The sequence below is a fragment of the Danio rerio genome, chromosome 13, assembly GCF_052040795.2.
Source record: "Danio rerio strain M-AB ecotype USA chromosome 13, GRCz13ab, whole genome shotgun sequence".
Classification (NCBI taxonomy): domain Eukaryota; kingdom Metazoa; phylum Chordata; class Actinopteri; order Cypriniformes; family Danionidae; genus Danio; species Danio rerio.
In genome coordinates, this window is record NC_141033.1 from 9,461,928 (window position 1) to 9,487,272 (window position 25,345).

The 25,345-nt window shown below is 36.5% G+C and overlaps 4 protein-coding genes across 10 annotated transcripts in view; 2 read left to right on the forward strand and 2 right to left on the reverse strand.

Moving 5' to 3' along the window:
- bbof1b (basal body orientation factor 1b) overlaps positions 1-25,345 on the reverse strand; it is a 182,637-nt gene that overhangs the window by 124,762 nt on the left and 32,530 nt on the right. The gene's annotated exons all lie outside the window — the stretch shown is intronic.
- LOC141377131 (serine/threonine-protein kinase pim-2-like) lies at positions 98-3,549 on the forward strand. 2 transcript variants are annotated; one of them, XM_087278950.1, is made up of 7 exons: positions 98-706; positions 1,206-1,649; positions 2,009-2,103; positions 2,278-2,328; positions 2,449-2,824; positions 3,119-3,292; positions 3,379-3,549. In XM_087278950.1, exons 1-7 carry the CDS (start codon positions 421-423, stop codon positions 3,477-3,479), a joined length of 1,527 nt encoding a protein of 508 aa, XP_087135076.1. In that variant the 5' UTR covers positions 98-420; the 3' UTR covers positions 3,480-3,549. The 2 variants fall into 2 exon arrangements, 1 of the variants encoding a protein (XP_087135076.1); XR_015505636.1 differs by having other exon boundaries at positions 247-706; positions 2,449-2,852; positions 2,967-3,292.
- On the reverse strand, positions 3,795-18,617 carry si:busm1-sl7.7. 6 transcript variants are annotated; one of them, XM_087278992.1, is made up of 10 exons: positions 18,495-18,617; positions 15,933-16,010; positions 13,366-13,508; positions 12,574-12,775; positions 9,472-9,666; positions 9,340-9,372; positions 7,751-7,859; positions 7,598-7,667; positions 4,485-4,580; positions 3,795-4,399 (listed from the first exon to the last, which is right to left on the reverse strand). In XM_087278992.1, the coding sequence occupies exons 5-10, from the start codon at positions 9,598-9,600 to the stop codon at positions 4,234-4,236; spliced, it is 603 nt and encodes a 200-aa protein (XP_087135118.1). In that variant the 5' UTR covers positions 9,601-9,666; positions 12,574-12,775; positions 13,366-13,508; positions 15,933-16,010; positions 18,495-18,617; the 3' UTR covers positions 3,795-4,233. The 6 variants fall into 6 exon arrangements, with proteins under 6 accessions (XP_087135118.1, XP_087135120.1, XP_087135117.1 ...); XM_087278994.1 differs by lacking the exons at positions 12,574-12,775; positions 13,366-13,508; positions 15,933-16,010 and having other exon boundaries at positions 9,472-9,527; positions 9,618-9,666; XM_087278991.1 differs by lacking the exons at positions 13,366-13,508; positions 15,933-16,010 and having other exon boundaries at positions 12,724-12,775.
- LOC141377135 (serine/threonine-protein kinase pim-2-like) lies at positions 19,205-22,487 on the forward strand. Its single transcript, XM_087278949.1, has 7 exons — positions 19,205-19,631; positions 20,138-20,581; positions 20,941-21,035; positions 21,210-21,260; positions 21,381-21,756; positions 22,057-22,230; positions 22,317-22,487. Exons 1-7 carry the CDS (start codon positions 19,346-19,348, stop codon positions 22,415-22,417), a joined length of 1,527 nt encoding a protein of 508 aa, XP_087135075.1. The 5' UTR covers positions 19,205-19,345; the 3' UTR covers positions 22,418-22,487.

Sequence of the window (25,345 nt, forward strand, 5' to 3'; positions counted from 1 at the left end):
ATATATATATATATATATATATATATATATATATATATATATATATATATATATATATATGTATATGTATGTGTGTGTGTGTGTGTGTGTGTGTGTGTGTGTGTGTGTGTGTGTGTGTTATACTACTACTACTTCTAATAATAATTATAATAGAAAGCAAAACGCAGAAAAAAATGTGCATGTTTGTGCAAAAATAAATAGGCCTAATTGCAAAAATAAATTAATTAATAATTGGCCAAAATGTGTATATCAGCTGTGTGAGCACATTAAGAGCCAGTCAGTCTAGCGCGGGCCTGCATTAGAAGTTTGTTGTGTTTTAAAAAGTCTCTACGTCATACCAAATGGAACTGTGGAACTCTGACATCATCGGTGACAGTAAAAAGCTTTTGACGTAGCAGAAACTCTCATTAGCTTCTTTGGATGTCTAGTAGTTCAGTACTTTCTGCGATTCAACAGTACAGTGATAAAATGGCATTTTCAAAACTGATTAACCGTCTGAAGAAAGCGTTTGGTGTTAAGTGTGCGAACGAACAACCGTGTGAGCCACTCGAACCCACCGGCAGCACGACAGAGAATCACCGTCATCTGATGACCGATGACCCGGCCGTCGCTGCAGGAAAACAGGCAGGGAGACAGAAAAAGAGGAAACTCAAATTGTCTCCCATCTTCTTCACCTGTTTCTCCAGAAGAAGAGCTACTGTTGTTGGTAAAATAGATTTATGAGCACTTTTAATTACTAAAGCATGTTAAACACACCAAACACATCACATAAGTGTTTAAAGATCAGAAATGAACATTAACTGGAAGACATTTTAGAAAGAGTTTCTTAAAGCCACAGTTCACATAAACAAGACAATTCTGTCATAATTTACTCCTTAAACCTGTTTGAGGTGCTTTCAGCCATTGACTTCCACAGTATTTTGTGTACAATGAAGGTTAATGGCTGCTGATTTCAGGAATTTTCTTCAGAATTTGTAGTTTTGTGTAAAAAACAGAAAAAATAAGAATTATTTGTATTAGGATTTTTTATTTCAGTGAGCTTTGCCTTTAGATATATAGTTTACTTGTTTGCTAATTCAATGCAGAAAACCCATGAAGATCATCAATAAAAACACATTGAGTAATGTTTCTGCAAATGAACTGTTCAAATATCTTGTCAAAAAGAGTTGTAGAGTCATATTAATGATGTTCCTTCCTCTCTTTAGATCAGCTATGTGTGCAGGAGATCCACGAACTTCACGCAGAGCCCATCAGTAGCTCTAAATTCTTCTGCACTGCTGTGAGCAACCTGGAGCTGGAAGTTCTCCAACCTCCAGCTCTTGATGCTCCAGCAGACGAAGATTTGGACTCTAAACCTGAAGTGAACAGCTTTGACTCTGCAGTGGTCATTGAGAACGACTCTGCAGAGCTTCACTTCCCAGCAGACAACGAATCCTCCCTCAGTGAGGACAGCCTGGAGCAAGAGCTTGATAGTCCTCCAAGTTCACCATCCGATGAGGACAATGAACTTCCAGTGAGCCAGCAGCTCATAACAGATGACATCTGTGACTCTGCCCTGGATGAAAACTCGAACCCTTTACCGGATCAGGTCTCACAAGAGGACTCTGCTGTGAAGTCTACAGCAGATGATGGGACCTGCTTGGACAATAGTAAGTTTATTGCTGGAGTTCAGAACATTTGTTTAGGCTCATCAAACTTTGTAAAATTATACAGTTGAAGTCAAAATTATTCGCCCTCCTGTGATTTTTTATTAATATTTTTTAAAATATTTTCCAAATGATGCAGAGCAATAAAGTTTAAGTATTCAGAACTTTAAGCTGAACACTGGTATCTTGAAAATATCCAGTAAATATGATGTACTGTCATCACGACAAAGATAAAAGACATCAGTTATTAGAAATGAGTTATTAAAACTATCATGTTCTGAAATCTGACAATAATTCTGACTTCAACTGTTTGTGTTTTTATTTGGTTTATAATTTAATGACATTTTCTTCATTTTTAACAGATGACATCAGCTGCCGCTACAAACTCGGAAAGCAGCTTGGTGAAGGAGGTTTCGGCTCCGTGTATGAGGGGATTCGCATACAGGATGGTCTGCAGGTATTCATTTTTGTAGACTCAAATCCTCTGATGAAGTTCCCTGTTTAAAGAACATCATCAGAGCTTTCATTGTTTGGACATTTCTGCTGACGAATGAATCCTCTGTTCAGGATTTATGACTGAATGAAATGATCTCCGTGCACATGTTAATTGTTGGCTTGTTCCTTTAAACAGGTGGCAGTTAAATTTGTCCAGAAGACCCCAAATATGCAAGATGTCAGCTCTGTGAGTAGACTACACTTTCTGTTCGCTGTGTTCAGTTTATAAAGTCTTATATTTATTATAGACCACAGGCTGTGGTCAGAAACCCTTGTTTGAAAACCAACATTATTATTTTGTTTTCAGTCATGTGACCAGCCACTTCCTCTAGAGATCACCTTGGCAAACATGGCCAGCGGTGGCTCCAGGTGTGCGAACATTATTCAGCTTCTGGACTGGCAGGTCTTTAAAAACCATTATGTCATGGTGATGGAGCGGCCTAGTCCAAGCATGGACCTGGAGGCATTCCTTGAAGTCAGCGGAGGAGTCCTCAGTGAGAAAACAGCACATACCATCATGAGGCAAGCTGTTTATGCGGCCAACGTGTGCTGTTACCGCGGGGTGTTCCACCGGGACATTAAGCTTCAAAACCTGCTGGTGAACCCCGACACACTGGAAGTCAAGCTGATCGACTTCGGGTGTGGAGACTTCATGATGGAATCAGCCTACAGTCTCTTCTCTGGTAGGTGTTTTGAATAGTGTGGTCAAAAGTATCGGTACCAATCGATTCTGACATTTAACAAGTCAATTTGAGCGCTGTTAAACACCACTGATTGGCCATTGGTGTTCACATGCTCAGCAAATATGACTGTGATGAGTGTCAGTATCGATTGGTAGTTGATACTTTTGACAACACTAGTTATGAATGTGCATAAGCATTATTAATATACGTATTGAAAGCTGGTTAATTAGCACAGCTGAAGCCCATCTGGTATATATATTCAACATGATGCTAAACTAAACGTCTCTCCTCCAGGCACAGAAGCGTACATCCCGCCAGAGTTTTATGAAAAAGGATGCTACCGGGCCAAACCAGCGACGGTCTATTCTCTTGGGGTTCTTCTGTTCACAATGCTCCATGGAGAATTCCCATCAGCGTATGACCTGTACTACCTCCAACATGACTGGTCCAAATTTACCCTCTCTCAAGGTGAGATGTTCATCAAAGAACAATTAAGTGAAACAGCTTAATAATAATAATAACAATAACCTCACCTCTCCAATTCTTCTTCACAGAATGCTGTGATATGATGAGGGCTTGTCTGCATGAGAATCCAGAGTGCAGAATTCCTCTAGAAGAGATGCCTTACCACGACTGGTCCATGCTGGAGTTCTGAGTCACATTAGCAGAATGTTTTGTATATTTGATTTTTGTACATGTCTGTAATAAAGATATATTTTATTGAACTCACTTGTGTTGTGGCTTATATTGTGATCTAGCCCCACTGTTGTCAGATTGTGTGGATTTAAAATGGTTTTGTTTGGGGTGACAAAAATTTGGCATGAGGTTTGAACAGCATCCAGTCCTTTCCAACACACACTGCAGTTGACACTGGCGTCATTACGGCGCACTTTTAGAAATACACTTTTTCAGAATGCTGTACAGCGCTGACCCAAAACCTAAACATATCAGTCACTGCGACATCAGCAAATCATCCATAAATATTCCAATGGTTTATTGTGAAATTAGAGCTGTTCAGAAAAATGTATTAAAATACAAACGTCGTAACATGAGAATGTGAGACTCAATACAAAACATCAGCATTTTCACAATAAGAGCACCCAGTTTTATTAAGGTCTTTGAGTGTTTGTTGCCATCATGACAATCCTAAACAAAATATTCAGTGATATTCCTTCAAATCAATACTGATAGTGTAGTTTGCGCAGACACACTGAGGTTTATCCAGTGTACAGAAGTCTGAATCATCCACATTATTTCATACGCTTCCAGAAACACGTTTACTACACGAATGTCCAGCGTTTGCTACAACTGTTCAACTCTTTAGATGATTCCTTTCTTACAACATCTCCAACTATGACAGCTTCTCATTACTCACCATTTCTTAATCTTACTAAATACTTGACTTGATGTCACTCTGTGGACTCTGGGGTCATGTGCAGCATGAGCAGGTCGGCCCCCCGGCGGACCACCACATTTAAGCTTTCGCTGGTCCTCACAGCATTATATATCTCCTCCGACGTGTTCACCTTTACCCCATTGATCTCAATAATAACATCTCCTGGCTTCATTCCGGCTCTGCAAAACAGAAAACAGGAAATGACATCATCAATAGGATGCCTTAATCAACAGCTGATAACATCATGTTCAGAGAGCAGCACACCTGTTGGCTGGAGATCCTACAATCACACGGTGGATGAGAACTCCATGAGAAACATCAGGGAAGGACGGGTCTCTCATCCTTAGCTCTTCGATTATACTGAGGAGGGGAAAAAGAGAATTTAAAGATAATAAAAGACTCACTTCAGTGCAAACACAGGAATGTGTGCACAGGGAAATACGCAAAAATGTAATCCATGTAACAGTGTGCACAAACACACGTGAGCTAATACGATTGATTATTAACCAGTGTCTGCACATTTTATGACCAAAACTTATGAGCAATTTCTTTTTAGTCAGGCCTGTGGATATCTTTCAATATCCATAACACACATTTAATCTGATTCATTACAGCATGTACTGATAAATTAATTCAATGCATTGCAAATTAACAGCATTTCTTTTGTCACACTCTATGCCAGGGGTGGCCAACCCTGTTCCTGGAGATCTACCTTCTTGCAGATTTCAGTTGCTACCCATATCAAACACACCTGAACAAATTAATTAGGACCTGAACACCACGTGATAATTACAGGCAGGTGTGTTTGATATGGGTTGCAACTGAACTCTGCAGGAAGGTAGATCTCCAGGAACAGTGTTGGCCACTCCTGCTCTATGCAAATGAAGTAGTGTGAATGTTTTGTTGAGGTGTTTTTGGTTGAAGCGAATGTAATATTGATTGTTATGCTGATATATCTACAGAGATGGGAAGTACAAATACTTTGTTACTGTACTTAAGTAGATTTTTCTAGTATCAGTACTTTACTCCACTACTTATTTCTTTGACTACTTTTTACTTCTTACATTTTTACACAAATATCTGTACTTTCTGCTCCTTACATTTTTTAATTCACGCACGTTACTTTTATTTTCATGTGTTTGGTGGCGCGATCAATATTATTTCGTGTCATTGCGCAATATGAACAGTTTTGATGCAGTCAGTCCATATTTCCTCATTGTGCACCTGTGTGCTGCACTGCGTGGCCTTTTCAAGGCTATTGCGCACTGTACATGGTTTAGTTTATGAAGATTACAATGAGAAAGGCTAGGATGACTACGCAGATGTGACAGAGGGAGACGTTAAATCTAACATGACTGATGCTGCCCTGTTTACACGATAATAAAACACATTTTGCTCGTTCAGATCACAGGTAGACAACCAATCTCTCTAAATTAACCGTTTGACTTTTATTTTAGGTACTTTATTATTAAAGACAAATTACTGACATTTGTGTTTTTTATACAGGGAAATTACAGTATTATTTATACAGTATTTTTCTCTGTTTTTTTAAATTATATTCAAAAGTTGGTAAAAATTACAAACATTATCTGTAAGTTAACGGCTTGACTGTTATTTTATGTACTATAAGTAATGACAAATTACAGCAATTTGTCTGTTTTGTACAATAAAATTGATGTATTATTTACAGTGTTTTTTCCTGTTTTTTAAGTACATTTAAAATTCTAAAGTAATAAATTGTAATTACTTGAATTAATTACTTTACTAAAAAAAAAAAAAAAAAAAGTCAAATGACTGGCAGCTACGGCTGCCAAACAAAAACCATAAAATTAAGGTAAAATTTCTTTGTTGAAAAAAAGTTCAAAAAGTAATAAATCTACAGATATTTGTATTAAAATGTTTACAGAGAAACACTGTTATTTTACAGACTTTTTCTAAATTATTACGAACAAATCCATCTAATAAAGTAACACACTAAGAGTGCTCATATACACCTGTTTCAGATTCTGCTGATTGCACACACATAGTCGGAGGATCGTTATGAACTGATTACATGCACTTTAAAAGCAGCACAGAACTAAGCACCAATTGCTTAGTCTTGTTATACTGCTACTGTGAACATTATGATGCGTTTCTCTTCTTTTGCCTTGCTTTGTTTGTAAGTTGTTTATGTTGTTTGCTGCTAGGACTGATCATTTGCTTGTTAATTGACCATGACTCTGGATTCACTGCATACATCTGTTTGCAGTTTGCCCCTGTGTAGACTTGTTTGCCTGACCATCTCTGTGTAATAAACCTGCATTTGAATCTGCACCTCTTTGTCAACGTCCCCTTAACGTTACAGTTCCATTTCATGTAAGATTTGGAACTGAATCATTTCATACAACTTAAACCTCTATATGTTTTAAAGTAATACTATTCAATAATGTTATAGTTGTGAGAATTTTAATCAGTTGTATCTCACTTGATGTTTTTTCCAAACTTTTTTGATCCAAAATAAAACTGTTAAATTACGACCAAAAGCATGTCTTGGCATTTTATTAAAGGCGTTTAATTGTAAAAAAATAGCGTTGTTTTCTCTTGAACTTTTAGTGCAGTCACTTTATTGATAGTGTTCGATCATAATAATCTAGGAAAAGTCTGTAAAATAACAGTGTTTCTCTGTAAAACTCTTATTGTGTTACTTTATTAAATAGATTTGATAGTAATAATCTAGGAAAAGTCTGTAAAATAACTGTTTTTCTGTAAAAATTTTAATGACAATATCTGTAGATTTATTATTTTTTGCACTTTATTTAAACAAAGAAATTTTACTGTAATTTTATGGTTTTTGTTTGGCAGTCGTAGCTGCCAGTCATTTGACCTTTTTTTATGATTTTTTCTTACAGTGTAGATCATTGAAATGGCAGAAAGTATGTCCACGGTTTAATTACTCTTGCTAATAACATATAGTGAAAACATCCCAAAAGCATTTTTCCAATAAAACATTTGTTTTTAAGTTGTTTCTTTCTGTCACTGCAACACAGAAAGGCCTTTGTCCCGCCCTTACATTTCAGGTAAAACTAAACAAGGTCGACTGTGATTGGTCACTTCTCATATCATTTAAATCACTGCTTCGGAATCACGGTAGATTGTGCGGGTATTTTTGCATTAAATTGTCACAAAAGTTCACAAACATTTTTATTTTTCGGCGTGAAAATTGCATACAAATTCTCCTTGATAAATTAAGCACTTTTCAACAGAACAAGCCAATTTTCCAGGTATTCCAGCACTTGAATTTCTAAGAGCCAAATCTAGTGGTAAATAACAAAAATCTGTAGATTCCATAATGTATGAATTTTGCTCTCCTGTAAAATTGTAATAAAAGTGTTTGGCACCTGGGGGTCAAAGTCAACATCATCACTCCAATGTAACACCTTTTCCATCCCGATTCTCCAAACCAAGACTCTGAAAAAAAACACAATAACCATCTGTCAGTGAAAAAAAATGCTGTCACAGACAAAAGCAAGCAGCTGTGAGGTCATTCTTACTCTGTTTGTCTGCAGATCGGTCTAGGAAGAGACGGACTCTGTCTGAGGGAATAGCGAAGGAAATCCCTGCTGTCACTTTCATGGTATTAATGCCGATGACCTCACCATCCTGAAGAGTACAAACATGACACATCAGTTTATTACATAAGGCTAGAGTATGGCCAGTACAATACAATATTGATGAACATTTGAAAACAATTCACGTTCTTAATATGACAGTCATGAAGCTCTGTCTTGCTCTGAAGGTCCAGCAATCTGTAGTCAACTACTAAATGTGCACTAATGACTTTCTCCTTCACCTTATTGTACAAGGAGGGTACCACCATAGCTGTGAGATACGTTCTACTTGGGATTTCGTAGTGTGGTTCTAGCACACTAATTAAATACTCCTACCCTAATACTTCTACTATTACGCCTACAATTGCCTTTGCTTGTGTTGAGTTACTTGGAATTTTTATTCCAAATGAAGACAGGAGAGTAGTTTGTGTTACACTTGTCGGTTTAACAGATAAAGCAATGATTTTGTGGACATCAGTAATCTAACTATTTGCCTTAATCTGATTACAACAACAATATGATTAAGGTGTTTACATGAGTTGCTTTTTGAATGTTCCTTTCATGATCCCGTTTTACATGTTAAAGCACATAATACAATTAACGTCATTGTGTCACCACGCTATCCACGTTTCCTCCCGAGTGTCATGTAATTTCGGGGAGTTTTATTCTTAATTTGTCGACTTTAACTGCAGTTTGGCACTGTTATTTTCATTCAAGAACATTTCATGCGTGCCCCTCATGACAAACGACATATTGGATCCAAGGAACTGCTAGAAGAGTGTAGTTTTAATGGCCTACTTCGCCATCTGAATAACAAGGAACACTGATTGCTTACTTACCAAATCCGTAGAGACAGGACAATCAACGCGAACTGGATTTGTGATTTTTTTTTTATAAGAAGACGAGTGGCAAATCTGGATTTCACCATTTATAATACAAAAATCTCTCGGGTAAAAATGTTCCTTACAAACATTTTTGTTGCGTGTTAGAAGACCACTGTAGTAAAACCTTTGTTGTGGCACGTTTATAAACAACACTGACGACCCATGTCTCCGAACAATTCTTCTTCTTCCACTTGTTTTATTTACGGTTAGCAACACAACGTGGCGTCTCTCTGAATACTGTAACAGGTAGTTTTTGAAGCTATCATGCATATAAATAAAGTTGCACCTCATTCACAATAGAGCGCGCTGATTGGTTCGTCTTTCTCTTGAAATAATGATGAAAGCTCAAAGACGTCACATTGTACCCGCTGGTACAGACAGCCAGTCTCCATGCTGGAATTTACACAAGGAGCTCATGGCCTTGACGTAGCTTCAAAATTTCTTTTCAAACTGGAAGAACGAATTTGTTTGAAATAACGCAAAAACAACCAATTTTCTCTTTTATTGTTAAATATGTGTCCTAAGAGTGTTTTTAGCAGCGTGGAACATATATAAGACTATTGACATCTCAAAAATGTGTTTTGGTGTTTCGTGACCCTTTAAACCAAAAGGCAGAAGCAGTCAGTTGAGCAAATGTCAGCGACTCACCAGGTTTATGAGAGGCCCTCCTGAATTTCCAAACTGTAAAGCAGAATTGTGATTGAGTGATGGAATGCAATTCATTAAATGATGACATACATTTTTTTGCATGCAACACCACCCAGTTTCCAGTGCTCTTACATCTATGGTAGCGTCCGTATGGATGTAGTCCATGTTGGAGTTGGAGAGACCCAGTTCTTTACTGCCTCTCTGAGCAGAGCTGATGATTCCAGATGTGATGGTGTTTTTAAGAGAAAAGGGGCTCCCCATGGCAACCACAAATTCACCTTGACGCACATCAGATGACTTGCCAAGACGCAACGTTGGTAAAGGATTCTGGGACAAGACAGAGAACACAATGACACTATGTCAGACTATATGGCCATGTACTAGAACTGTGGTAAAAGAAAACTGTGAAAAATCAATAGCAAAAATGGCCTTCCAAACATAAAAGCCTCCTCTGTTACTGTTGGTTTACCTAAAATTGTTGACAATAATTATTCTTTAGTTGCTGTAATATTACTGCATTTAAAAATCTGAGGATACAAAACCAAATGTCACTAAGGTTATCACAATTTCGAGTTTATTTCCATATTTGTATGCGGCCGTTACTCCTGAAATATTACAGTGTGTATGTAGCCTAAATACAGTATAATCAGATTAATGGGTTAACACCAGGGCTTGACATTAACACCCACCAACCGCAGGTAGACTTTAGCTGTGGCGGATTAGACAGCCACTCCCACTATCCACTTTGGCTGGTCGAAAATCTTTTTTAAATTGTATTTTTTTTAAAAGTAGGGTTCGACAATAAGGATGAACCTCTAGAAATGAGAAGCAGCCCGACTGACAAAAACAACTGTGTTCACGCAAGCAAAAGAAAGCAAATGAATACAGAATGTTATGTGATGCGCGCAATTTTTTAAAAGTGTGCACGATCCCATTTCCTTGCGTGAAGCAACCTTGACTGGAAACACAATGCTGCTATCGGTTCTGTTTGAAATAGACTTGACAAAAAGCGATACACATCCACCATTTTCAAGAGCTCGAGATTTTAAAAAAAGAAGGTATTTTATGTATGCAGCAGCAGTTGCAGCTTTAGCTTTAAACAATCTTTAAACAGATTATTAATGGGCCTAACGTTAACTGTGTGCGTTTGATCATCCTTTCATTATTGCACACGGTATGTTTTTCACCTGCTTTCTTTTTGTTAATATGGTTTAATTATCATTCTTTTCAGTAACATTCATTTAATAGATTAAATTTAATGTATAGTTAACTGCTGATCTGAGACCTTGGTCTCGGAGCAAGGACAAACTACTTTTCATAGTTTTAGACAGGCTACATGACAATAATTGTTATTTAAGTTTTATTTAATAAAAAGTGTATGCATATTGTAACATATATTTTGCTAGTTTTTGAAATTTTAAAATTATTTAACATTTTTGTCTGAGAAATATTTATTAATTTATTTATTTATTTATTTATTTATTTATTTATTTATTTATTTATTTATTTATTTATTTATCTATTTTCCAGTGTGGCCAGAGAAAAAATTGATACAACCTTCATGTTGAGCCCTGAAATAATTACAAAGCAACACCATGAAACCACTACCACTCATGCTCATTGAGCAAAGTCATACACAACACATCTAAATCAAGTAATATAAATATATTTTCCCAACAACAAAAGTGAAAATGGCGAGTGGCTAGTAAAGTTGAAAAACTACTAGCCATATAGGCTGGTGATCAAAAAAGTTAATGTAGAGCCATTAAAAAAAACATTAAAATCATATTGACCTCACACTTTTAATGTACTAACAGTGACACAATTTTGATTCTATAGGTTTAATTCTTAAATGAACAAAATTCAAAAAGAAATTACTCATTTGATAAAGACCTTTTACTAAAAATGTAAATTAATAAAATAAAATAAGTCCTTGCTCTTACCATAAAAAACTATGACTCAATAAAAATAATGATGCACCGATACCATCTTTTTGGAACTGATTCGATTTCGATCCCAAAATTCTGAGTATCGACCAATACAGATCCGATCCTGATACTGTGCCATTTTTTTAAGCATAATACAGTTTCAATGGTGATGTGGTCCAGCTTATGTTTCCTTTTTTAATAGTAACTCTGCAACAGGCTACCACTATTGACCCTAATCAAAACACAAACTGGTCTGTTAAATAAACTATTGATATAAATAAAATTACAGTCAAATATTCACAGTTTCAGAGTAATCTATATGAGGCTAAATAATTTTCTGTTAATGAAAATCAATATTGTGCCTGTCAGTTTCACTTTTATTAATTTAATCAACAACTTTGACCACAATGAGCCAGGCTTACAAACTATTCTAAAAGTATTCCCCTCGAAAGAATAAACTCAGTCGGAAGGATGAGAAAACAGAAACTTTTAATGTTACAGAATAATTTTACAGAGCGGCACATATCACATCAGCCGGTGTGTGAATGAAGTGCTTGATGCATCACTGAGACAGCTTCCAATCTAAAACAGCAGTAAAAAGGGAAAAAAATCTAAGGATCTTTTAAGGATCTGTCCAATGTATTATTGAGCCTTTTCTAGTTTTAAATTTCAGGTAGGCCTACTTTGTGTGTGAAGAGCAGGTAATAACCCACTCAGTTCCAGTGTTGCGAATGCGATCTGCTGATCTAACAGCTACATGATTCAGAAAATGAAATGAACTCCTCGTTTCAGATCGAAATGAACCAATATAATATATATTATATTAGAATAAATTAATATAATGTAATATAATAAATTTATATTTATTTAAATTAACAGGAACAAATAGTGTTGGAGAAAGTTTTTCATGTTGTCATGAACGTGACACGCAGTTTGAATTGTAAATAAACGGAGAATGATTGACAGGCGCAGCGGAGGGAAGCGCAGAACTGAACATGAATTTAAGCATGTGAATATTGATCTGTACTTCACATTAAACTATAGAATGGCTTCAAAACATTTGGGATACAGTAGGCCTACAAGACAACTTTCTACTGTCTTATAAAAGGCTACCTTTCTGGCTTTTGTTTGCTTATAAATTACACAGAATATAGAGCACGTGCAAGATGGGATTTGCAGTAAAAATATGCAGTATTGAACCGATATCCAATCCAAGTATCAGGATCGATGCAGCCCTAATTAAAAAATTAAATATCCCCAAAAGATTACACATGTTAACAGTACAACCTCAAAGCTCCATCTGTACCTTAACATTGATTTTGATAAAGGCGATGTCTGCAACCTGGTCTACATCCTGAACTGTGGCGTTGTAAGTCTCACCATCGGTCAGTTTGACACGAACACCACGCTTGTTGACCACATGGGCATTTGTCACTATCAGGCCATCACTACTTACTATAAAGCCAGAGCCATTTGAGATGGGTCCCTCACGGCCAGAAAAGGGGTGTCTGAAAAGAAAGAGTGTAATATTAGTCACAATTCCCAAACACAACCGAAACTAAAACCATCTGGTCATCTTAAAATAGAAACAAGTGATCCAAAAAGTCTCTATAGAGAAAATCAACATAAAACACCCTGCTGAAAAAAACAATCCTGTTGTGCGCGCGCATGTAAAGGTAACTGGGTGAACAAGTCAAACAAAGCATATACACAAGAGAACATAAAAATATACAACAATTCAAAAAAATGAAGCGAGAATAATAAAGATTTAAATAAAACATATAATAGATAGATAGTACAATAATAATAATGATAGTAATAATGTCAGTGAAAATGACAACAGCATTATTAATAACAACAACAACTACTACAACTACCACTTATGATTACTTAACATTCAGAAATTAAACCGAATTAACAAAAAATATTGTAAATATATGTGTAGTGTTAAAACATTGTTGGGTTTTACAACCCTGCGAAATGTGAGAATGTTTTAACAATAGAAATTATAAAAAAGTAAAGAATTAGGTTAACTTGATTGATCTGCAAGTGCGCAGTGTTTAAAACTGTTGATTCATTTATAAAAGAGTCAACTCGCAGTGCTTCAAATGAATTGTCTTGATAACGAGTCTTTAGCCGTGCCGGCGTGACCAGGAAATGGAACTTAAGCCCCGCTCAGGGCCGGATTAACCAATGGGCCTTATAGGCACAGGCCCAGTGGCCCGAGTGCACTTGGGGCCCCTGCGAGGGGGGAGAAGAAAAAGACAATTTCGGAGTGTCTTTTTAGGCTAACTGCAAATAGCGCACCTAGTTGGAATAAGCTATTCACGCTTTATGCCCATCGATGCTTGATTGACAGAGACAACATGAGTAAAGAGCAGGGCCAGACGGAATCTGCGGACGTTTTTTGCTATTTCTGTGGAGAATTTTGGTAAAAATCTGCGGATTTCTGCAGAATTATTTTGGGAGTTTCCAGCGGAGTATCATAACTTACACCTTAATATATTAAATAAAAAGTAATAAATTACTGAATAAAAACTGAATAAATTCAGATTTACACATTTACTCAAGTAAATAAACAGAATTAATGATAGGCTAAAAATCTGAGAAAAATCTGTGGAATTCTGCGGGCGCAGATTCTGTGTGGGCCTAGAAGAGCTATGCAGCATCACAGCCTGAGTGGCGTACCTCGTAATGTGCACAGCAACATCTTTTGACGCGATTGATCATCAACCCGGTTCGAATCCACCATCTGCTGAACTTGTGCTACTTTTCTTCTCCCCATTACATATCAGATTAGAAATATATTTATTTTTAACAGGAAGGAAACATTTTTAATAAATAATGCAAATGTGATATAAAGTCAAGTGCCTCGTGGGTATTTAATAATGTTTAGCCTTAATAAAGGTGCCTCCTTCTCTGTAAAAACTATATTGCTCAGACAACTGTATTTCATCTGAGCAAAAAAATCACATATAACTATTATTATTATGTTTAAATTGTCTTTCTTTCTTTAACTAAACAGAATGCTGTAATTGGTCAAGCGCGGAAACGTCAGTTTTGAAATAACCCGCACTAAACTGAGCGGACTGTAGTGTAACGTTAGTATTAATCATGGATCAAAAATGAGTGGACAAGTGGATTTAGCAAACGCGAGAGAAAGAGGAGAGGAGGCATCTTTATTGAGGCACTTCCATACACACCTTCTTCAAACAGACCCATGATCAGGAGAATGAGGGTATAGAAGAAGACGTTTTGGTAACGTTAGATCAGTAAGCTAGCATTAACCAGGCGGAGGAGGCTAACGGCAGCGCAGCGCGGACTGGATTCACCGTGAGAGAAACAGATAGAAAAAGGAGAGAGAGAGGGAGAAAGAAAGGCCCCGAAGAGGAGAGAGACCGGAGAGGAGAAGAGGTATAGTGTGTGTGATTTTCTGATACTTTTAGGTTTATAATCAAGTTGATCTATGCTGTTTGCCAACTCTTCATCACGAGAAGAGTAGAGAGAATACAGGGAGAGGAAGAGAGAGACAGTAAATCATTAATAAGTGTGTGTATTATTAAAGACTCAGATTCATAGAACTGGATTAGAGAGGCATTGTGTGATATAAACAATATGCTCTATCAGTTTGTAAAAGCTCTACATTAAAAATACCCTTAAAAATTATATATATATATATAGTACTGTTTCAGTGAACTTGTACAAGTAGACTAAAAAAACATTCATTTTATTAGTATTTTTATTCAATGCTTTGAAAAATAAGTTAAATCTTTGTAAATACATATGTACTATAAATCATTTATTTAAATAGGTGGGCAACAAATTATAGATTCATTTTATTTAAAAAATATTATATTATTATTATTTTTTAAATTCAACTATAGGGGTACGGCCAGGTAGGGGGCCTTACAAGATAATGTGCCCAGGAGCTCCTGAGTTCTTAATCCAGGCCTGGCCCCGCCTATTTGTTGCACGCGCAATCCCGGGAAAATTTTTAAAAACCAGCCCCGCCCACAAACACAGTAGCAAAGAAAAAGAAGAAGGACACTGTAGCAGACGCCAGTTGAATCATGTCACGAAGACGCTGTGCTCTGAAGTGTGAGGGGAAAGTTAGTGTTATTTTCTCTACTCAAAGATGAAACAGTGAAGAGTCAGTGGTTGAGGTTTATTTTGGCAAAAATACCTCAACATTACAGCCCAGGCTTGTGCTGTGTTCCAGTCATTTTTCTGATGAGTGCTTTAGATCAGAAAAGTCTATTGACGTATGGGACTTTGTCAGAGCTCGAACTTTACAGTACACAGTTTATGGATCAGTTTCTTTCTCTATTTCACAAGTGTAAGTATGTGCAATTAAAATGGTTGCCTCTTTGTTTTCTCTACAAATTATGTATTTAATTGTTTTTTGCTACTTATAACCGCTTGTAGTGCATCTGGTTAACTCTTTATATTCTCATATCACGTCTAATGCCATGATGAAAATGCGACGCGTGCTGCTTTGTTTATGGATTTAAATGCGTTTGCATATAAATGCACAATCCACTGGCACTTGTCGTTGCTATGGCCATCATCAGTTTCCGGGATAAATAACAAAACGGGAGGGTGGCGGGAGATGGGTCTGAAATTACAGGAGACTCCCGGAAAAAAATTGTTGGCAGGTATACTCACACATACACTCTGCACTCTGACTACTTCAATATTGTTGATAAGCCATGGTGGCCATTTCTCTCTGTCTCACGCTGAACGCTGTTGACCAATCACAACAGAGTACAATAGGACCAATCAGCGCAGATTAGCATCGCGTTAGGGAGGGGTGTAGGAACAAATTAATTGCTAAATAATCATATGAGTCGCTGCCATGAATTGGTAAAAATAAATGCATATTCTAAAACAATGAAAGTGTTCTTTGACCTTGAATGCACATCAGCCTGTTGTTGGAGACCCCCCCCCCTCAAAAAAATGACCCTTTTTAATGTATAATAGGGGCTCTTTAAATCCATTCAGACAAACTCCGGGTCTGACAGAAGAACTTTTAGCTTAGCTTAGCATAGATCCTTGAACCAGATTAGACCATTAGCATCTCGCTCAAAAAATTCCAAAGAGTTTTTAAAGTAAAACTTGACTCTTGTGTAGTTAAAGTATGCACCAAGACTGATGGAAATGAATAGCTGCTATGTTCCAGCTTGACATGGCTAGTAACTATACCTATACGCCTCTCGGGAAGTATACATGGGCATTCTGTTTGAATGGGTAAATCAAATTCTTCAAAACTGCTTGCCAAGATTACGATTACATTACATACTATGAATAACCAATAAAATTAAACAGTAACTGTCCCTTTAGTTTCATTTATAAATGTCCGTATCACACAATATCTGCAGAAACTCACATTTAGTTCAAGCCCCTCCCCTGGAGAATTGTCATTCTATACTGATCGCTGATTGGCTCATGTACTAAAAGGTGGGCTTTATTTGCCATATATCAATCACTGATTGGCTCCTGTACTAGAAGGTGGGGCTTCATTTGCCATAATGACTGCTTCACTTTTCCCATTCAAAAGTATACGAGTGACACGTCATGTGTATTCTATAATCTTTGCTATACTCTCATTCTGGAGTAATAATCAAGGATTTTGGACTATTTGTTAGACCCAGAGATCAGCTGAACGGATTAAAATGATCAAACTCAACAGTTTAACTCTGAGTGACTTGAAAAATGAGCTTATTTGCCAAAAAGTCTTCCTTTAAATCAGTCATAATTAATATAAAACAAAAAAAAGTATATTGTTTCCTTTCATAACTTAAATTACAGTCAATGTAACTGCATAGAGACTCAAAATGTGTGTGTGTGTGTGTGTGTGTGTGTGTGTGTGTGTGTGTGTGTGTGTGTGTGTGTGTGTGTGTGTGTGTGTGTGTGTGTGTGTGTGTGTGTGTTTTTTTTGTATAATCAGTAAGGGGCCACTTCTCAAAATATCACAAGAACGCAAGCATGTTTGGAGTAAATGACGACAGAATTTTCACTTCTGGCCTTTTAATGATTCCTCTCTCTACAGCATATCTCCAAATTAATCAAAAATCAACCCTGAAACCTGTTTCCAAAAATCATCAGAAAATTTACAAGTACAAAAAGAACATTTTTGTGATTTTTTTTACTATTATTATTATTTATTATTAAATATATTGCAGGGATAGTAGTACCTGTGTAATATTTTGAAATGAATTTCTTCTACCTGATTTGGGCGTAAAAATGTATTGTTGACCAAATATCATCGATAAATGGGAAAGAAAAATATTATTTCCATTTCAAAATGCCTTTCGGGAAACATGTTGCACCAATGCGTAAAGCACTTTGAGTGTGCAGGAAAAGTGCTATATAAATGTAAGGAATTATTATTATTAATTATTATTTAATTATTTCTATGTGAAACACTTTCATGAGCCCATTTAGCCAATAAGACAAAAACATAGTTTTATTACAGTAAACTAACATTTATCCACACAAAATAAACCTGACTGTATTATTGTAGTAAAGCCGTGGTTAATTGTGTTAAATATGCCATTTCAGCCTGCAGAATGGCATTTCAAACTGTGGCCTAACAAAAATATAGAAAAGAAATATCGAGTTTCTGTAATATAAAACTAAATAATTCCTCTCCCTGTATAGTTCCTAAAGTTAACTAGACAGAAACAAATGTAAGTTAATTTTAATAGAATCACTCAAATAGCAATTAATCTGACTGATGTTAACGTTAAAGGTTTGATCAAGCTTTTAAGTAAAACAATAGATAGTTTAAAGTTACAGTACCGTTAATATAACATTAATATTTACATTACAGTTAACTTACATTAAGTTGCATCAATGTTAGCATTAGCATCAAATGCTAATTGGCGCTACTAGCCTGTGACATACAGTAATAAACGTTACATCTAATTACACTGACTTTAATATTCATTGGTTTAATTTGTAATTGTTTATTTTATTTATGTTATTTTTTCTTTTTAATTCGCATTTTTCACTTAGTGAAGGCGGGGACAGTTGACTAACGTTAGTAGCTCTAAATTAGTTGACTGGAATGCTGTGACGGTGTTAGCATGTAGCATGTTCACACATAAAATAAGTACAGTTCGCAATTAAAACCATTTCCTACCTTTTGTTGTAACTTAATAAAATCTACTGCAATTAATGTCAATAAAGATGTTTAATCCACAATAATTTGATCAGTATTCCTACCTGTTAGCGTTCACATCGGTTCGGTCCTTATTTAGGCTAGAGTGGGTTATTATTGTGAATGAATCTGTGGATTTAAATAAATTGTGAGAGTCGATTCATCCTTGACCTATTCATAAATACAACAGTTGCTTTGTTGCTGAATAAATGTCTTATTCACTTAAGACAGTGTCCTACCACCACCTACTGGCGGCTTCAGGTAATACATGGATAACTTCATTGTGTTGCATATTTTTCTTTTTAATTTATTATTTGAAGCATTATTCATTTAAAAAGAATTTACAAGAATAACGAATTTATATATTCATAATATATAAAAAATAACATAAATTATAATAATAATACTGTTAAAAATGATAAATAATTGATAATGAAAATATAAAATAACTGAAATGTGCTACTCAAAATAAATGAATCACACACACACACACACACACACACACACACACACACACACACACACACACACACACACACACACACACACACACAAACACACACACACACACACACACACACACACACACACACACACACACACACACACACCATAAACATGGTAATAATTGTAATAAAAAGCAAAACGCAGAAAAAGTTGTGCATGACAGAAAAAATACATAGGCCTAAGTGCAAAAATAAATAAATGAATAATTGGAAAAACTGTGTATATAAGCAGGTGGCTGTGTGAGCACATTAAGGCGAATGAGCCAGTCAGTCTAGCGCGGGCCTGCATTAGAAGTTTGTTGTGTTTTAAAAAGTCTCTACGTCATACCAAATGGAATTGTGGAACTCTGACATCATCGGTGACAGTAAAAAGCTTTTGACGTAGCAGAAACTCTCATTAGCTTCTTTGGATGTCTAGTAGTTCAGTACTTTCTGCGATTCAACAGTACAGTGATAAAATGGCATTTTCAAAACTGATTAACCGTCTGAAGAAAGCGTTTGGTGTTAAGTGTGCGAACGAACAACCGTGTGAGCCACTCGAACCCACCGGCAGCACGACAGAGAATCACCGTCATCTGATGACCGATGACCCGGCCGTCGCTGCAGGAAAACAGGCAGGGAGACAGAAAAAGAGGAAACTCAAATTGTCTCCCATCTTCTTCACCTGTTTCTCCAGAAGAAGAGCTACTGTTGTTGGTAAAATAGATTTATGAGCACTTTTAATTACTAAAGCATACTGTTAAACACACCAAACACATCACATAAGTGTTTAAAGATCAGAAATGAACATTAAATGGAAGATATTTTAGAAAGAGTTTCTTAAAGCCACAGTTCACATAAACAAGACAATTCTGTCATAATTTACTCCTTAAACCTGTTTGAGGTGCTTTCAGCCATTGACTTCCACAGTATTTTGTGTTCCTACAACGAAGGTTAATGGCTGCTGATTTCAGGAATTTTCTTCAGAATTTGTAGTTTTGTGTAAAAAACAGAAAAAATAAGAATTACTTGTATTAGGATTTTTTATTTCAGTGAGCTTTGCCTTTAGATGTATAGTTTACTTGTTTGCTAATTCAATGCAGAAAACCCATGAAGATCATCAATAAAAACACATTGAGTAATGTTTCTGCAAATGAACTGTTCAAATATCTTGTCAAAAAGAGTTGTAGAGTCATATTAATGATGTTCCTTCCTCTCTTTAGATCAGCTATGTGTGCAGGAGATCCACAAACTTCACGCAGAGCCCATCAGTAGCTCTAAATTCTTCTGCACTGCTGTGAGCAACCTGGAGCTGGAAGTTCTCCAACCTCCAGCTCTTGATGCTCCAGCAGACGAAGATTTGGACTCTAAACCGGAAGTGAAAAGCTTTGACTCTGCAGTGGTCATTGAGAACGACTCTGCAGAGCTTCACTTCCCAGCAGACAACGAATCCTCCCTCAGTGAGGACAGCCTGGAGCAAGAGCTTGATAGTCCTCCAAGTTCACCATCCGATGAGGACAATGAACTTCCAGTGAGCCAGCAGCTCATAACAGATGACATCTGTGACTCTGCCCTGGATGAAAACTCGAACCCTTTACCGGATCAGGTCTCGCAAGAGGACTCTGCTGTGAAGTCTACAGCAGATGATGGGACCTGCTTGGACAATAGTAAGTTTATTGCTGGAGTTCAGAACATTTGTTTAGGCTCATCAAACTTTGTAAAATTATACAGTTGAAGTCAAAATTATTCGCCCTCCTGTGATTTTTTATTAATATTTTTTTAAATATTTCCCAAATGATGCAGAGCAATAAAGTTTAAGTATTCAGAACTTTAAGCTGAACACTGGTATCTTGAAAATATCCAGTAAATATGATGTACTGTCATCACGACAAAGATAAAAGACATCAGTTATTAGAAATGAGTTATTAAAACTATCATGTTCTGAAATCTGACAATAATTCTGACTTCAACTGTTTGTGTTTTTATTTGGTTTATAATTTAATGACATTTTCTTCATTTTTAACAGATGACATCAGCTGCCGCTACAAACTCGGAAAGCAGCTTGGTGAAGGAGGTTTCGGCTCCGTGTATGAGGGGATTCGCATACAGGATGGTCTGCAGGTATTCATTTTTGTAGACTCAAATCCTCTGATGAAGTTCCCTGTTTAAAGAACATCATCAGAGCTTTCATTGTTTGGACATTTCTGCTGACGAATGAATCCTCTGTTCAGGATTTATGACTGAATGAAATGATCTCCGTGCACATGTTAATTGTTCGCTTGTTCCTTTAAACAGGTGGCAGTTAAATTTGTCCAGAAGGCCCCAAATATGCAAGATGTCAGCTCTGTGAGTAGACTACACTTTCTGTTCGCTGTGTTCAGTTTATAAAGTCTTATATTTATTATAGACCACAGGCTGTGGTCAGAAACCCTTGTTTGAAAACCAACATTATTATTTTGTTTTCAGTCATGTGACCAGCCACTTCCTCTAGAGATCACCTTGGCAAACATGGCCAGCGATGGCTCCAGGTGTCCGAATATTATTCAGCTTCTGGACTGGCAGGTCTTTAAAAACCATTATGTCATGGTGATGGAGCGGCCTAGCCCAAGCATGGACCTGGAGGCATTCCTTGAAGTCAGCGGAGGAGTCCTCAGTGAGAAAACAGCACATACCATCATGAGGCAAGCTGTTTATGCGGCCAACGTGTGCTGTTACCGCGGGGTGTTCCACCGGGACATTAAGCTTCAAAACCTGCTGGTGAACCCCGACACACTGGAAGTCAAGCTGATCGACTTCGGGTGTGGAGACTTCATGATGGAATCAGCCTACAGTCTCTTCTCTGGTAGGTGTTTTGAATAGTGTGGTCAAAAGTATCGACTTCGGTACCAATCGATTCTGACATTTAACAAGTCAATTTGAGCGCTGTTAAACACCACTGATTGGCCATTGGTGTTCACATGCTCAGCAAATATGACTGTGATGAGTGTCGGTATCGATTGGTAGTTGATACTTTTGACAACACTAGTTATGAATGTGCATAAGCATTATTAATATACGTATTGAAAGCTGGTTAATTAGCACAGCTGAAGCCCATCTGGTATATATATTCAACATGATGCTAAACTTAACGTCTCTCCTCCAGGCACAGAAGCGTACATCCCGCCAGAGTTTTATGAAAAAGGATGCTACCGGGCCAAACCAGCGACGGTCTATTCTCTTGGGGTTCTTCTGTTCACAATGCTCCATGGAGAATTCCCATCAGCGTATGACCTGTACTACCTTCAACATGACTGGTCCAAATTTACCCTCTCTCAAGGTGAGATGTTCATCAAAGAACAATTAAGTGAAACAGCTTAATAATAATAATAACAATAACCTCACCTCTCCATTTCTTCTTCACAGAATGCTGTGATATGATGAGGGCTTGTCTGCATGAGAATCCAGAGTGCAGAATTCCTCTAGAAGAGATGCCTTACCACGACTGGTCCATGCTGGAGTTCTGAGTCACATTAGCAGAATGTTTTGTATATTTGATTTTTGTACATGTCTGTAATAAAGATATATTTTATTGAACTCACTTGTGTTGTGGCTTATATTGTGATCTAGCCCCAGTGTTGTCAGATTGTGTGGATTTAAAATGGTTTTGTATGGGGTGACAAAAATTTGGCATGAGGTTTGAACAGCATCCAGTCCTTTCCAACACACACTGCAGTTGACACTGGCGTCATTACGGCGCACTTTTAGAAATACACTTTTTCAGAATGCTGTACAGCGCTGACCCAAAACCTAAACATATCAGTCACTGCGACATAAGCAAATCATCCATAAATATTCCAATGGTTTATTGTGAAATCAGAGCTGTTCAGAAAAATGTATTAAAATACAAACGTCGTAACATGAGAATGTGAGACTCAATACAAAACATCAGCATTTTCACAATAAGAGCACCCAGTTTTATTAAGGTCGTTGAGTGTTTGTTGCCATCATGACAATCCTAAACAAAATATTCAGTGATATTCCTTCAAATCAATACTGATAGTGTAGTTTGCGCAGACACACTGAGGTTTATCCAGTGTACAGAAGTCTGAATCATCCACATTATTTCATACGCTTCCAGAAACACGTTTACTACACGAATGTCCAGCGTTTGCTAAAACTGTTCAACTCTTTAGATGATTCCTTTCTTGCAACATCTACAACTGTGCTAAAAGCAATGATAGGGACGAAAAGTTTGAAAGAAAGAAGAAGACATTCTCAGCAGCAGATGTTAATGCTGATCAGCTACCCATGAAACAATAATTGAAGTTAGAGCAAACATAAGGGTTTTGAAAGTCTTTGACAAACACATCAGAGTAGCGCTTGGGGAAAAAAAAAAAATCTAGTACAAAAATAAAACAAAAATAAAAGATAGTTCAAAAAACAATAATACTTGAAAATATCTGATGTATATGTAAGCTAGAAATATGAATAGGGTGAAAAATCATTAATAAAGAATCTATTTGCTGAATAACAATATTGATAACATAACAACATTGGACAATTTCATACACAGAGTACTAAAGCTGTTTGCTTACGTTTGCTGTCAGAATTATTAGCCCCCGTTTATTTTTTACCCAACTTCTGTTTAAAGGAGAGATGGGTTTTTTTTCCAACACATTTCTAAATATCATAGTTTTAATAACTCATCTCTAATAACTGATTTATTTTATCTTTGCCATGATGACAGTAAATAATATTTGACTAGATACTTTTCAAGACACTTCTATACAACTTAAAGTGACATTTAAAGGCTTAACTAGGTTAATTAGGTTAACTAGGCAGGTTAGGGTAATTAGGCAAGTTATTGTATAACGATGGTTTGTTCTGTAGACCAGGGGTTTTCAATTTTTTTTTCATCATTTACCACCTCAGAAAAAAAATTATCTCTCCAAGTACCACCATAATGAGCAGTATTGAAATATAGTAGCGTAGTAAGCCCAGTAAAGCAGCTACATAACACCGTACTGTGCTTATTTGTAAAAAAATGTTTTTAAAAATTGAAAAAAATGTAAACAATTAAACTATAATTTGCTTTTAAAAGTTAAAAATGGTAGGTTAATGTTCTTAAAAAGTAAAAAAAAAAAAAAGTGTTGTACTTAAATGTAAAGTATTAACATACAGTAGCTAATTCATCAACATCTGGAAATGTTGCCTGGACCTCAGAAATATAGGCTATATGTCAAAAATAAATAATATTATATGTCATTCACATATAAATCATTTTTGATCAATTTAGAAAAATATGTAGCTGGTACATATGACACATTTAATATCTCCGCGTACCACTAAAAGGAAGCTCGTGTACCACGACAGTTTAAGAACCACTGCTCTAGACTAAAACATAGCTTAAAGGGGCTAACAGTTTTTTCCTTAAAATGAGGTTTAAAAAATTAAAAACTGCTTTTATTCTAGCCTAAATAAATCAAATAAGACTTTCTCCAGAGGAAAAAATATTATCAGGCATACTGTGAAAATTCCCTTGCACTTTTATACATCATTTGGGAAATATTTAAAAAATAAGAAAAAAAATTCAAAGGGGGGTTTATAGTTCTGACTTCAACTGTATTTAAGTCTTTTAGTGAAATGCACATAATATAGTTGAAATAATAAGCTATTAAATGATCAAGAGCTGAGAGTTTAACTGTAAGTGCAACAGCTGCATTTCAGTTTGAAATACATGAACATGTTACGTAAAAACAGTAAATCGCACTTCCTGTGGCTGCTCAAAGGTGTAAAAGTACTCAATAAATGTTACTCAAGTGAACGTACAAATACGGTGTGAAACATTCCATAGTGAAAAATATATATGCTCAGCATGCTTACATCCAGACTAATTGTCATTATATTTTAAGTGCTATTTTGGACATATTACTTTTGTGCCAAGCCTATTTTAGTTGTAATAAAATTGCAATAAAGGGCGACACAGTGGCGCAGTGGGAAGCACAAATGCCTTACAGCAAGAAGGGAGCTGGTTTGAGCCCCAGATCAGTTGGCATTTCTGTGTGGAGTTTGCATGTTCTCCCCGTGTTCGTGTGGGTTTCCTCTGGATGCTTTGGTTTCCCCCACAGTCCAAAGATAGGTGAATTGGCAAACTAAATTGTCGGTATGTAAATGCAAGAGTGTATAGGTGTTTTCCTGTGGTGGGTTGCGGCTGGAAGGGCATCTGCTGCGTAAAACGTGCTGGAAAAGTTGGCGGTTTATTTTGCTGTGTAGAGAGCGTTATAACTGCTCTTTATGCAAAAGGGTGTTTGCGTAGACTATTCTTTTAACTGAAAATACATACAAGACACCATCTTACATTTCTTTGCATTCATACTCTGCATCTCTAATTTTGCTTAGTCAGTCTGGGAGTTCACATGATTAGGAACTGAGCTTATAAGCAGCCGGATATC